Source organism: Lolium perenne, chromosome 1, assembly GCF_019359855.2.
Source record: "Lolium perenne isolate Kyuss_39 chromosome 1, Kyuss_2.0, whole genome shotgun sequence".
Classification (NCBI taxonomy): domain Eukaryota; kingdom Viridiplantae; phylum Streptophyta; class Magnoliopsida; order Poales; family Poaceae; genus Lolium; species Lolium perenne.
Window position 1 is genome coordinate 21,255,660 of NC_067244.2, and position 15,232 is coordinate 21,270,891.

At 42.5% G+C, this 15,232-nt stretch overlaps 1 protein-coding gene across 2 annotated transcripts; it reads left to right on the plus strand.

Annotated features, from left to right (window-relative positions):
* The first annotated feature begins 1,426 nt into the window (after positions 1-1,426).
* Positions 1,427-14,131, plus strand: LOC127343999 (uncharacterized). 2 transcript variants are annotated; one of them, XR_007877683.2, is made up of 18 exons: positions 1,427-1,635; positions 2,659-2,929; positions 3,320-3,578; positions 3,932-4,133; positions 4,226-4,379; positions 4,539-4,745; positions 5,696-5,848; positions 6,153-6,411; positions 6,518-6,737; positions 6,832-6,985; positions 7,447-7,650; positions 9,321-9,378; positions 11,244-11,377; positions 11,713-11,974; positions 12,298-12,526; positions 12,618-12,768; positions 12,853-13,194; positions 13,277-14,131. XR_007877683.2 is itself a non-coding variant. In XM_051370225.2 (17 exons), exons 2-17 carry the CDS (start codon positions 2,801-2,803, stop codon positions 13,081-13,083), a joined length of 3,006 nt encoding a protein of 1,001 aa, XP_051226185.1. In that variant the 5' UTR covers positions 1,427-1,635; positions 2,659-2,800; the 3' UTR covers positions 13,084-14,131. The 2 variants fall into 2 exon arrangements, 1 of the variants encoding a protein (XP_051226185.1); XM_051370225.2 differs by having other exon boundaries at positions 12,853-14,131.
* Positions 14,132-15,232: the final 1,101 nt, after the last annotated feature.

A 15,232-nucleotide genomic window follows, 5' to 3' on the forward strand; every position in this document is an offset into this window, starting at 1 on the left:
TCCCAGGGACACAAAAAGATTCAGTCGAGCGACTTCCTGCTTGTTGGTCGCCGGAGTCGCTGCCCGTCAACGTGGGGCGTCTGATGCATGCAAATTGGACGATGTACGCCGGCTGCGGGACATGCACATGCCTGGCGGCTGGCGGCTGAGCTACCTCCGGGTGCCGTGCCCCCCGTGCTTGCGCGCGAGCCAGATAGGAGAGCCAAGATCCGGCGAAGGTGGCGGTACCTGCTGCCAGACCTCCGCGCCGATCCCGCCTACGCCATCGACTCTGACAGCTGGCGCAACTATCTCGAGTCTGAGAATGATCCGAGGAGGAGGGCGGGCTTCCTGGGCGACAGGGACTTCCCCTTTGACCGTCCATCGGTACCTCGTCGTCGAACACGGCAGGCGCCGATGCCTGCACAGGACGACCACGACGACGGCGACGACGACGAGGACTACATCGAGGCGCTGGCGTACCACAACGAGGAGGCCAAGGACGACAGCGACGACTAAGTCGCGTGCATTTTCCAGGAATGGTAGTTGGTCATGGCGGAGGGCCGGAAGTTTGAGTACCCGACCAACATGAAGGAAGACGAGATCGCGAGGCTCGCGTCCTCGTCTCCGAGGTGGACCGACCGATGCAGCCGTCGCTGCCCCGGTACGCCACCGGCATCATGCCGCCGGGCCTCACGGAGGAAGAAGCCATACGACTGGCGCTACAGGACTCGGCCACACCACCGGTTCAACCGCCACCTCCACCTCCGTCATACAACCCGTGGGGACCACCACCTCCGAGGTGGGCTGCTCCACCCTGCCACCGGCCTGGGCTGCTCTACCTCCACCACCGGCCTGGGCTCCTCCATCTCCACCACCACCAGCAGCACCAGCGTATTTTCCACCGCTTCCTAACTGGCCGTGGGTGGTACCGGAGCTCGTCGTGATCGACAACGACGACGAGAACGAGTAAGCGCACGCGTTCTTAGGGTTTTTATTTTCCTTTCTTTTACTATGTAAATTATGTTTTCATGTTATAAAAATTGGAAAATCGAGAAAAAAATGCGTCGTGCCGCTGGAGCCATCTCCGACGCAAACGGACGCGTGGTCAATTTCGACCATTTAGACCAACGCAAACGACGGCGATGCCCTTGTAATAGACGCGTGTTGCGAGCCCGTGAGCCTTTGGGCCTCAACGGTACGATCCACATAGGTGCACGTCAGTCCAGGTCGCAGTGGATCCGTTTGTTCCTATCCATCCAGCAGCTGGGCCGTCTCAATGAATGCGAAGCAACAGTCACCTGCGACACTGTACCATAATCGGCTCCACGACCAAAATACGATGGAGAATACAAGAACATCGACCGACCTGTCCAGCTCTGGTTGGTTCAAGTATCGAGATCATATAGACCCGGGAGCCAAGATGGATTTCCCGGCCACTGGTAGCATTTAGGGTTGGCCAAGCAGATCCGGGTTGACTCATCAAGTACAAAGGAAGTCTTGCACTACTCAGGTTCCATTGGGGAATAGTCGAAACTATAGCAAGATCGGACTCTCGTCTGCCGCGGGCGGCAAGCAGCTCATTCTTCTCCCTTCTGGCTCTAGCAGACTGATCTGCATGAAACTGCAGGACTTCTCGTGTTCTACAAGCTCGAGGTAAATCCCTTCGCATAATCTTTTTTCCTTCCGGTGATGTTGACAACTGCCCTCGGAAGTTTCAGATTGGGTTGTGTTTAGATACCACGAGATGTTCATTTCTTCATAACCTTTTTTTTTCATATACGGAGTAGCATTAACTCACCAGATCTTTCTATTAAGAGTCGCGTGTGCCGACCCGGCCCCCCTCTCCTCCGGCGGCCTCGCGGCCGGAGTGGATGGGGGAGGGGAGGCCGGACTCCTCCTGTACATACTCGTAGTGGTAGGTCTAGTTTTAGAGTTGTTCTGGAGTTTGCCTATATGGCGTTTGGCGTAATGCCCTGGTGCTGCATCTGGGTGTCTTCGAGCGACGCTTGGAGGACTTCTTCTTCCTCCGATGGTGGACGGCTGGGTCGGGGTCTAGATCTAGCGGCAGCACCCCGAATAAGCTCGTTCTCAGCACAAATCGGGTTGATTTGGCAGTCTCTCCTCTTACTCTGCCATCGTGGTGATGGAGGTGTTGGGGATTTGGGCTTCGAATCTTAATCCCGATCTGTGTTGTGGGGATCTGAAGCTGATCTTCTTCCCAGGAGTTCAACCCCAGTGGCTTCCCGCGTCTGTCGCCGCCACGCCGCTTCAGGCCAAACAGCGGCCCTGCTCAGCCATAGCGTCTGCCTGACGCTGGCTTCTCTTCCTCCTAGCTTACAGCCAAAAAGGATGATCTTCTGCTTCAACCGGACGTCATGCAGTTTCTCCTCGCCAAGTGGTTCTTCCCTGGCTGGTCCGGCGATGGAGCTCGTCTTGGCACCTGATGGCGTTTCCAAATCTCTGTTCAGGGTCCTTGCTGTAAATTTAGAGGTCTTTGCTGTAACTGTTTATCTTTCATGGACTTTATGTAAAATGTAATCCCACCTCCCAATATTAATACAGCTTCGGGGTCCTTCACCCTTGTTATTAAAAAAACAGATCTTTCTTGTATGAACTGTGTCTGTCTTTAACCCTATATTTCTCATTATGTTGATCAGTTTTTTTGTTTGCTCGTAGTTACACAAGGTAGAAAGGTTGAGTGGCAGAGGACACGGAAGTTACCAGTTAAAAGTACATCTGTAAGGCTTCCTATTTCTGTGTAAAGAAAAATACATGCTGTAGTCTTGCCCGACAGGAATTTCGCACAATCAACCATATCATGGAGAAAGAATCACAGAGTATATTTGATGAGCCAAAGAAGATATCGCTCAAATTGTTAGAAGAAATAACAAATGGTTTCGCTGAGGATGCGAAACTTAGCAGTGGTACGTTTGGTGAAGTTTACAAGGTAACTGAGTTTTCTTGTTCCTCTTGAATTTCACCCTACATGTTTACAGTCACTCGATCTGTTTTGCAAAATACTGATAGTACTAGCCACTTTTGACTTTCTTGGTCTTGTTTGCAAATGTGTGGCTTTTGCTTGTAAATTGGAAGTGTTTCTCGTGTACCTTTATTTCTTTATTTCTCTCTCTTTCTTAAACATTTATGTGTAAACATTTTTTCCTTTTTTTCTTTTGAAAAAAGGAAATACCCCCTGGCCTCTGCATCAGTTTATTTATGTAACATTTACACTATCTTATCGCCTTGAAAGCACGCTAGCAGAGATGCTCGATTCATGTTCTTCTTTCTCATGAGTGAGCACTGAGCACGGATCTGATTTGTGCAAGTTGTTAAACAGGCAGCCTTTAAAGATGGAACAGAGATTGCTGTGAACAAGCTCCGTTTGATGCCTGGGATTGAAGAGAGGCGGTTTGAAAGTGAAATTGGACATCTCATGAAGCTCAAGCATGAAAATATCACACAAATAGTGGGCTTCTGTGATGAGGAGGAGGAAGTACTTAGTACATACAAAGGAAAACCAGTAGCTGCTTTAAAGATACACAGGGCAGTCTGCCTCGAGTTCGTGCCCAGAGGAACCCTTTGCAAGCTTCTTTCTGGTATGCTAGATTGTTGGTGATTCTATATAATGTATTCCTCAGTTTCACAATATTCTTATTTTTGGGGTTTTCCTAAGTCAAATTCTGTCAACTTTGTAAAAAAGTAGCGCAGAGGCAAATCCAAACTAGTATAATTACAACTATTTTTCATACTGCATTCGTTTGGTGTTGCATATGTTGGTATTTTCCTTCCAAACTTGGTTGAATTGGACAAAGTTTGACTTAGGACAAACCATAATATATAGATACTTATCTTTGCTCTTGCAGAAAATTATTTGTATTTCACAAGTACACATCTTTGCTTTTGCAGAACATTATTTGTACTTGACAAGTACTTATCTTTGCTCTTGCAGAAAACTATTTTGGACTCAACTGGCATGTGCGCTTCAAAATAATAAAGGGGATCTGCGAGGGTCTAAACTACCTTCACGATATTTCCATTGAGCATTTTGATCTAAACCTAAATAACATATTTGTAGACAATAAAATGGTGCCGAAAATATCAGAATTTGGTTTACGAAGGCTAGTGAGCGAAGAATCTCATTTAGGGAACCTGTAAGATTTATTCTCATTTTAACATCTTTTTCCGGTTACCTAAGTTAGTTTTCTTTAGTCTATTTTATCTTTACATTTCTGTTATTCTGCAGGGAATCCTCTCCAGCAGAATCCATGGACACGAAAATAATCTCAAAGAAGTATGATATTTTTAGCTTGGGTGTTATAATAAAAAAGATAGTGATTTCTGGAGTACTGGACTATATGACCATTCCTGACATGGAGGACAAGGCATTTATTGAGCATGTAATAATAAATTTTTTATAGACATCTTATTGTTCTAAAGTATTTCCACATATATGCTAGAAAAAATCTATTAGTGCATCATCACCAAAATATATCCCATGTTTTTTATATATCTTACATTTAACTTAGAACACACGTGTACTCTGTTCCATTTTTAAGGTACAAGACTCCTGGAGGAAAAGCTTACAGGAGATATCGAGTTATACATCACTTGAAGCGTATTGCAAACAGGTGCAGACTTGTATTGAGATCGCGGTGGTCTGCATGGAGACGGATAGATACAAAAGGCCTACGATGAAGGATATTATTTGTAGACTAAACAAGGTAGAAACTTCAGAAGATGACTTGTGGTCTCAGATAGAACAGGTATGGTCATTCTTATTTTCATAAGAAGAATATCTTAAACTGGATTTGAGAAATATCAGATTACGTGGTTTGGGATTACCAAGATTAACTTTAATTTAGAGATCTCCAGATGCATTAACTTCAGGTTTATCCCTCGCAACATATGGATTATTGGCGTATGATGAGATATACCGATTCTTTCCGCATATTTGCTAGAAAGATTAGCTTTGATCATGGCATAATAATGCCGACTGAAACCCAACGCAGTACAAATGCCTATGATGGATTAAAAATATTAGCTATGATGAATCGAATAATAAAATAGTATGAACCAAAATTTCATTGTCCGTGACAACAATATATTTATATATGACTATAGACTTAAAAATATATTTTAGTGAGCAAGAAAGTATAAAGTGAGTAATAATAGAGAAACTGCAGAAATCATATATGAGCTATAGTTAATATCCTTTTGGAAAATAATATTCATATTAACAAAAAACATGTTATGAACAAAAATATTGCAAAGTTAAAGCAAAAAACAAAGCAACATCGATAAAATTTGGTAGCACGCAGATATAATCTATGAAAAAAATAGCAGGTCACAATGATCCAAAAGTTTCACTAGCACAAGTATAAACAAAATTTTAAAAGAAACAGAATGACAGCAAAAGATCTGGAAGAACTAAAATAAAATAAAATCAGTTATTGGCTGACATCATTAACGGTGCTTCTTAACTAGACGCGCAACTTAAAAACCCCTTTTGTGAAAGACCCTTGCTGCATAACCCCAGGAAGTAGTCGAGCATTTTCTAGCCGGTATGAAATGGTCCCCTTGGGGCCACTGTACGCCTGTACCATACCACAGGTGATGCACGGCGAATCAACTCCTGCACAGTAGTTTTGTAACTACTTTTTAAAGGTTTCCTATTCCTTTTAAGAAAAAATACACGATTAATCTTGCCCCACAGGAATTTTGCGTGAAAATCAACATCATGGAGAAAGAATCACACAGTATATCTAATGAGCCGAAGAAGATACCATTCAAATTGTTAGAAGAGGTAACAAATGGTTTCTCCGATGAGGCAAAACTTGGCAGTGGTTCATTTGGTGAAGTTTACAAGGTATGAAAGTTCCCAACTAAATGTTGTCAGTTCTTCTTATTACTGATGAGTCAAAACTTGTTAGTGCCGTTTTCGGACTAAGGCCCTGATTGGAAGCATAGTTTCTGACTGGATTAATTTCGTTTCTAGTTCACATTAGAACTAAAAACAAATCAATCCAATAAAAACCATGCTTTCAAACAGGGCCTAAAGGTTGTCAGTTTCCAACACGTCTAGGATCACATTTTTTTCCAATAGATGCTACCAAAGAAGCTCTGCACTTGTTTTGGACAAAGCACGGCTCTGACTTATGGCTTTTGAATAGGGGGTGCTTAAAGATGGAACAAAGATTGCTGTGAAGAAGCTCCGTTTCATGCCAGGGATTGACGAGATGCAATTTGCAAATGAACTTGGACACCTTAAGAAGCTCAATCATCAAAATATTGTAAAAATTGTGGGTTTCTGCGACGAAACCAAGGAAGTAGTAGTACCGTACAATGGAATGTTAGTAGTTGCTTCAGAGATACACAGGGCACTTTGCCTCGAGTTTGTGCCCAACGGAAGCCTTGGCAAGCTTATTTCTGGTATGCTTGACTTCTGGTGCTCTTCAGGTGTACATTCTTATAATGTAATCCAAAGGCATGACAATTAACATTGGTATTTGAGAAATACTTCTCCCTGCTCTTGCAGAAAAATTCTCTGGACTTAACTGGCATGCGCGTTTCAAAATAATTAAGGGGATATGTGAGGGTTTAAAGTACCTTCATGATGTCTCCATCATGCATTTTGATCTAAAGCCAGATAATATATTGTTAGATGATAATATGGTGCCGAAAATAGCTGATTTCGGTATATCCAGGATTGTTGGCGAAGAAAACACCCTATCAACAATGTCTAGTTTGGGTACTCTGTAAGTTTTATACTCATCTCAACATCTTTTTTCACTGAACTAAGTTTGCTTTCTCTACTCTTATTTTGTCATTGTCATTTGTGTTATTATGCAGGGGATTCATGCCACCAGAATTCATAACCAAGCAAATAATCTCGAAAGAGTTTGATATTTTTAGCTTGGGTGTTATAATCAAAAGGATAGTGGTTTGTGGACTAAATGACTATATGAGCATCGCTGACATGGAGGACCAGGCTTTTATTGAGCATGTAAGGATAATTATCTGTATATGTCATTACACTAAAGGATTCCGAATATATGCTGGAGAAAAATTGACTACGTAGATACAAAATATAGGGTCCACAAGACTCTAATACGTATTCCATCAATTTTCCGTTATTATAATTTTCCTCAAATTTGTTGCTACTCCAAAACAAAATGAAGTGATGAAACGTGACAGCATGACGGTTATAAATTAGCATACTATTCCACCCACTCAGCTTTTCAAATAGTGATATCGTAAAAGCTACCTTTTGCAGTGTCATTTATCAAAACATTATTGGCATACCTAAGTGACATTCTTTCTCTTTTTATAAGAATATGGTTCAAAATAATAATACACTAGTGATATTCTAGAGAATCCTCTGCTAGTTGGCTAGTTCCTACAAGAATTTGTTGATGTTTATGGGTTGCATGTGGCACTCTTGTGCCCTCTTTTTTGTGTTTGAAGGTACATGACTCCTGGAAGAAGTTGCAGGAGACATCGAGTTATGCATCACTTGATGTAGATTGCAAACAAGTGCGGACTTGTATTCAAATTGCAGTTGTCTGCATGGAAACAGATAGATACAAAAGACCTAAAATGAAGGATATCATTTGTGAACTGAACGAGGTAGAGACTAGGGAAGATGGCTCAAGGTCTCAGATAGAGCAGGTATGGTCATTCATCTTTCAGCTAGAAGAATATTTTGTACTTTATTTCCAAACAACAGATTATACAAACTAGAACTACCATAAATGAATTTGAATTCAAAGATCTCCATATATGTTAACTGTGATTTACATCCTATACACATTCCCAACATACAGTTATGTCCATTTGGCAAGGTGATGTGTTAGCATAGTCAATACATTCTTTTGAGATAAAGGAAAATTTCATTGCTATCTGCTTCACGGCATACTAATCCCTCCATCCCATAATTCTTGTCGTGGTTTTAGTCAAATTTAAACTAAAAGCACAACAAGAATTATGGAACGGAGGTAGTAACAAATATGAGATATATTTGGTTCATTACCATGTATTAGCTAGAAAGATTAACTGCCATGATACAATAATTCCATAAATTGACTAAAACCCAGTAGGAGGGTGCCGATCCAGTGGCGCTGCTAGAACTTCAAACTTGTGTAGAAAATTTCGAAGTTGTGTTGTCAAATATATGTATTTATATAAATTTTTCATTATTTTTTTGCATTGTTTCTGCTTGTATACCCCAAAAAGTACACAGCTTGTACGTGGCTTCGCCACTGCGCCCAGCCATATTCTTTGGAAATCGTTTCCCTGCATCCCTTTTGTGATGCATTCAAGCGACGTCATAGACGTGTGGAACCAGCCTTGCAGACATTGTTTTGCCATGTATGCCCTTGCAGCCATTTCTCCGGCATTAAGGTTTGCTTTATGTGAGCTTGGCTGATCTAGGTGACAAGTCTTTGATTAGATAGATGTAATGTTCAAAATCTAGTCTTCCTACTAGTCCACCACCAGTTGCGAGTGCTCATCCCAAAGCGGACGCCAAAGCTGTAGAAAAGATATGACACGAAAAACTACATCAGCCGGCTTCTTGATAACTTTCCCCTCAAAGATTAGGTTATTCCTAGTGTGTTCCATAGAGACCACAGAACTGCAGCCACCCCTTTCCAAAACAAACCAAAAAAACTCATTCTCGCTTGACCGAGACAAAGTCATCAAATCCATCACAGAAGATGGGATGCCAGGCCAGTACAGCAGCTGTTTCAGCACCAGCCAAACAAATACCGCAACAGGACACTGAAACAGGAGATGATCAATCGTTTTTACTTCTCCACACACCGGACACAGCCCAGACGTGTTACCATTTCGAGTCAGAATTTGCTCCCTAGAGGGAAGACGATCCTGAATCACTTGCCAAATGAAGATCCTTATTTTCATCGGAAGTTTGAGCTTCCAAATCTTCTGAAGATTCACATCCGACCCCCCCCCTCCCCCAATTCAGTTTTATCTGCTGTATGGTGCGAAAGCACTTGTCACGTTAGTTTCATCGATCAAGAGAGGTGGCGGATGGGTTATCCTACATATATCCAATGTATCTCATCTGTGCAAAGACATAGGCATTTTCATGTGGAACACCCGCCAGAATCTATAGGCATTCTAAAGAATGCCCCCTTGCAGTGATAGATATTGTGTTGTTTTAAACACCTATGTTGATTTTGTTTTTGTAGGCTGCTGTATCATTTTAATTTTAGTTGATGAACTACTTCCTCTCATCCTCACTTAAATGCATTATGCTTTTCTAATTTATCAACTAGTTGAGCTTATCCTGACTTCATAAATGTACTGTGCTCATGCAGATTCACAAGGAACAATCCATCCTTCCCAAGGAAGATATCCCAAAGAGGCGTTTTCCAGGTCAGTACTACTACTGGGTTATTAAGTTTGAGATCAGACTGCGAATAGACCATCCAGTATTATCCCCAAACCACCACCTTGTTTTTTTAGCATAAGGTTAGCACAAACTAAGGATTGGATCAGCTTTGATGGATCATCTCGCAGTGCAAAAACCCTTCCTAATAAGACTAGATGATCAATTAAAACAAAGACCTCTTTCTAGAATACACCCTAGAAGGTGTATAACTATAATATGTTATAGAAGAATAGCCAAAAGGCTGAGTTTACAATGCCTTAGGAAGGCAGCCCTTGCTGGGGACAGCTCCCCGAAAGAAAGCCTACTCTCCATCTAGCAACCAAGTTAGTATCGGGGGTGGAAAGCCAAAAACCTCACCTCGGAATAGAGCCGCTGTCCTCCACGCCTCGTACTCTTGCCGTGCCACCTGAATGATCGACTGGGTTGCTGGTCGCTTGACATTGAAGAACACATTGTTGCGATGTCTCCATAATCCATATACACCAGAAGACTAAGGTGATTGCCGTCCAGAGATCGCGTCTCTCGTCTCTGCGTCCAGCAGATCTCCCCACCTACCATTCCGTCAAGGGTGAGTCAACCACAGGTATCCAATCAGGTTTACCCCAGAAGGTGATGGTGTGAGTCCACACCTCTCGCTATACTATAAGAAGGTAAGGCAGCGTCTTAGGCATCTGGTCTCAGAGGGGACAGGCAACCGGGTGTGGGAGAGCTGCCTCTGAAGCCTATCTGCCCCCGAACACCTCTTCCGGAACGCCAACCAAGCGACGGCAACCCTGTGGCCAGATCTGATCCACGCCTTCGACCGCCTTGGTGGTGGGGGCATAGAAAGCTTTGTAAGCCGGACGTGAGGTGTAGCAACCATCTCCTTCCCAGCTCCATATGATGGTGTCCTCACTCATCTAATCCAGCTGGATCGTGGGCTAGCAATCCCAAAGTAGGAAGAACTCGTGCAACGCCACCTCGCCAAGGTTAGGGCCACAGTCTCTCAACCATGTACCTTCATGCAAGCCGTCACGGGCCATCCTTGTGCGACCTATGCGTGTGGCAATGCTTGCATGAGGTTGCGCGACCTAGGGTTTACACAGAAGAGTACTAGCTGGAATCTACACAAGTCCTAGTTCAATACGGCATAACACCTTGTGTTGCAATCCAAGTATTCCACCTTGCCTAGGGCGCTATGATTCCGCCTTGCTTAGTCCTGGCTGAATTTTCTACCTTTATCAATGAGCAATTGGGCCGCCCGGTCTAGCAATGGGTCTGACCACCATCTGTGGGCCACCCGGGCTTCCTGGTATGAGACTATGTCGTGGTTATACCCATTTAGCATATCCCAACAGGCGGGGTCCGTATTTTGTAGCCATGCAAATGAAGACCTCGTATTTTTTTTGCATTTGGCTTTTTCTACACAGTTAGTATAGAAAGCCGACCGTAATGGATGTTTCCATCTTTTTTTTGGAAAAGGAGAGAAACTCCGAGCTCTGCACCATGTGGTGGCACACGACCATTTATTAATACAGAACAATTTCCAATGGGCAAGAATAACTGCAATAGAGATTACGACTTCGCACTTACGCATCACTGATCCTATTGTTAAGACGCCAACCATACTGGTTGAACATAACCGGTACGTCCGAGTGAGATGCCGCATAGGGTGGAGTGAGCCGACCAAGGTAAACAAAGAGTAACTAGGTGCTATTGTGAAACCAGCAAGGGGCCAAATTTTCAGTTATATTTTACTAGATAATACAGATATATGTAATAGATAGATTAAGACAAATTGCACTATCGGATCTGGAAGTAGTACCATCAGGAAAAGCTTTTCACACCCATATATTGCTTCAATCAACAGATATTCGCCCTGATGCTGGCCACCTTCAAAGTACACTACCGATGGAAGTATCATCCAGTTTCTTGAGGGCAATTACAGATGGATTCTCTTCCGATCGAAAGATTGGCAGAGGTGCATTTGGAACATTTTATAAGGTGCGATTATGCATTTATCATTTCTCCCTTCTGAAAAATACTCCCTCCATCCCAAAATATAAGGCACTTTTTTCACGCAGTCTTCCATGCATGCATTTGACCACTAATATAAAACTATATTATATTGATTTAGAATATATAAATGACATCCTTGCATTTGTCTTGCAAATATCATTTCATATATGTATTTATGCAATTTTTCGGACATATTATAAGTACAAATCATTGTCAAAGTTGTAAGTTGTTGACCAGCAGAATTTAAGGGCACCTTATGTTTTGGGACAGAGTATATACAAGCATGCTAACATGTCGTAAATTAATGAGAGTTGAAACAGGGTTTTCTGTCAGATGGGACAATAATTGCTGTGAAGAAGATCTGGGAAAGTTCTCCAGTGGAGCCTTACAAACAATTTCAGAACGAGGCTGGGAATATTATTGGAATCAAACATGATAATATAGTGAAATTGCTTAGCTTCTGCCATGAAGAACAGAAAAAAGTGGTGTTGAATAACGGAAGATATATTGTTGCAGACATAGTTGAATGTTTCCTCTGCTACGAATATGTACCAAATGGAAGCCTTGACGACCATATTTTTGGTATGTTAATGCACTATTAGATATAAATCTCGTTCTGATATCTCTTGTGTATATTCCTATGTTTCCTACACTCTTTGGAGTATGACTATGACTTGTTAAGGTTACCAACTTGTCCAATAAACTACAATCCCAAAAGACGTGATTATAGTTCATATCATCTTTACGTCAAAAAAAAGTTCATATCATCAAACATGAAAAATTCAAATGTTGCTACGCTGAAAGTTGTTCACGTGTGAACATTTGTTGCATCCTTCATATTGTATGGGATTTATACTTTTGCAGTTCATTGTCTTAGAATGATGACATAATTCTTTGTTTTTTAGGTCAATCAAGAGTTGACTGGGCGACATGCTTCAGGATAATTAAGGGGATTTGCCAAGGTATACATTTCCTTCACAATGAAATGGATAGGCGTGTTCTTCATATGAATCTTAAGCCTAGCACCATATTGTTGGATGCCGATATGGTGCCCAAAATTACGGAGTTTTGTATCTCAAAAGTGTTTGGTAAAGAACAAACAGTGATGGTCACAGGGAATATTGTGGGAGCAGTGTAAGCTATCTTCATTACTAGTTAATTTGCATTTTCATATATGTAGAAATACTTACTGAACTCTTTATGTTAACCACCCATCCCCCCACAGAGGATATATGGCTCCAGAATATTTATATAGAGGTGAAATCTCAATGCAGTCAGACATATATAGTTTAGGCCTTATAATCCTTGAAATAGCAACAGGGGAGAAGAATCAACCCGACAATGATGACGCATGTGGGATGAACTTCATTGCTCATGTAAGAACATATGTTGATGATTTGAAGATTGTTATCTTATTTAGTTGGTATATTATCACTTATGACATAATTCCAATGTCGCAGATACGTAAAGTTTGGACAGATGAATACATTTTGTGGAAGTACGATTTAGATGCAGCTAGCTTCCAGGAAGTGAAAATATGCATTGAAACTGGGCTACGCTGTGTTGAGCTTCAGCGGAGGAATAGACCGCTTGTAGCGGACATTCTTGACAAGCTCAATGGCCGTGAAAAAAACCCAGAAAACAAGCTTGATGACTGTCAAAAAAAGAAAGGAAAAAAACTCGATGACTGAAGAAAAGAAAGAAAACAAGCTGGATAATTGTCCAGGGACGGATCCAAGTAGACCCCTTCTAGCGGGCATTCTTGACAAACTCAAATTTTACTCTTGGCGCTTTGGAAGAAGGTAGTCTCCGTGCTACAGTTATCTGCCCCCATACAAAGTTTGCTGTCTTGTGCCGGGTTTCTCACTGGTGTTACTGAATCAGATTGGTAAACATGGAGTGTCGAAAGGACCTTTTGATTTATTGAAAAGTATCCTGGAGAGGAGCGGAGAACGGCAAGGCGTTGGCATTCTTCCACTAATGCTATACTTTCCCTGTTTTAATCAGTTGGGGTTCAGCGCTCCAAGCATGCTGTGGCCGTGTTCGTGTGTATGTTAGGCCCCAGCTAAACATTATATTGTCGTTCAACCATCCTCATACTCATAGGCTTTACTGCATAACCAACAACAGGGAAGCAATTCCCCGACGAGCTGCTCCACATTGTGTGGTGTTTTTGGCAGAGCTTGTATCCGAAGAACTTGAGAAGAGTTGGTACCAGACCTGCCCAAGTCTTGCTGCAACACTAACTGTCTCTTCTCAAAACTACTACCACTGCATTTGCTAGTAAACCAAGCAAAAAAAAAGATACTTTGTTTGGAACGTAGGGACTCAACTGAAGGACCCGGATTTTTGGCTCATAGGTGCAAAGTATCCCAACGTTAGAGCCACTCGTTTTTGGTGACGTGTCCAAAGCATTGAATGCTCAACGATTTCAGTACGAACGAAGAACGAAAAGTAAAACCTGTGGTTGGATGGTTAGAAGGGCAGTGGCACTTCCAGCCCACCAGAGTTCAAATCCCAGATTTGACACTTTGGTGTCTCATAAAGGTGGAATATTCTTCAGTGGGAGGCGACGTTCCCGTCGACAGCGAGACGCCTGTGGTGACTTCGTCAATCTCAAGACCCGCCGAATCAGTTCTTCAACGCAGTCTCTTGGAGGTGCTCATAGGGGTAGGGTGTGCGTGTGTGCGTTCATAGGGGTGAGTGTGTGCGCGTATGTATGAGCGTCTTTGATTGTACTGTGTTTCGCAAAAAAAAAAAAGTAAAACACTGCAGGGGACACGAGATTTTAACGTGGAAAACCTTTGCAACACACAAGGGAAAAACCACGGACGCCAGCCAGCAAAACTTCACTATTTCGGTGGTGTTTACAAACGCCGTGGGTGTACAATGATGCGACAAAAAACCCTAGCGGCGGCTTACAGGGAATATAAATAGACGGTGGCAATGATCCGGCGACGGGCCTCGCTCCGCTCATCAGAAGTTAACCTCCCTTTAGTATATGAATTTGGATCACAATATAACAAACTCCACCTTGAGACAAATTCCTTGTAGCATGAACTTCAACAATCACCTGAATCAACAAAGAAAACACTTGCTGGCGCCAATAGCCACTTGGGCTAAACAGTTATACCAATCAAGCTTGAGCAAAGCTTAAACTTGGACACAGGGACAGGCTTAGTCATCATATCAGCATGATTATCATGAGTACTAATCTTGCATACCTTCACTTTACCTTTTGCAACCACATCTCTGATTGTGTGGTACTTAATATCAACGTGCTTTGTCCTCTCATGGAACATCTGATATTTAGTAAGATAAATAACACTTTGACTGTCACTGAACAACTTAATGCAAGAATTATCTCCACAAAGCTCAGCATATAAACAAACAGCCTCTTTACCTGCCTCAGCACCATGTACTCAGCCTAAGTAGTAGATTGTGCAACAGCATCCTGCAAAGTAGCCTTCCAGCTAACAGCACATCCACCAACAGTAAACACATAACCTGTGAGGAACCTTCTCTTATCCAAGTCGCCATCATAATCTGAATCCACATATCCGGCAAGCCCCTCACCAATCCCGCCAAACCTCAAGCAAGCTTTTGATGTGCCGCGAAGGTACCTGAAAATCCACTGAACAGCTTTCCAATGTTCTTTACCAGGATTAGCCATGTATCGACTGACCAAACTCATAGCATATGACAGATCAGGACGTGAACAAACCATGGTATACATCAAGGAACCAACATCACTAGAATAGGGAACTCGAGACATGTACTCAATATCATCTTCAGAGCTAGGACATTGCAAAGCTGACAACTTGAAATGAGAAGCAATAG

Coding starts and splice junctions, on each gene's coding strand:
- LOC127343999 (XM_051370225.2), top strand. CDS start 2,801: ATGGAGAAAGAATCACAGAGTATATTTGATGAGCCAAAGAAGATATCG. Junction 5,849..6,152: donor CATTTGGTGAAGTTTACAAG/GTATGAAAGTTC, acceptor GCTTTTGAATAG/GGGGTGCTTAAAGATGGAAC. Junction 7,651..9,320: donor CAAGGTCTCAGATAGAGCAG/GTATGGTCATTC, acceptor GTGCTCATGCAG/ATTCACAAGGAACAATCCAT.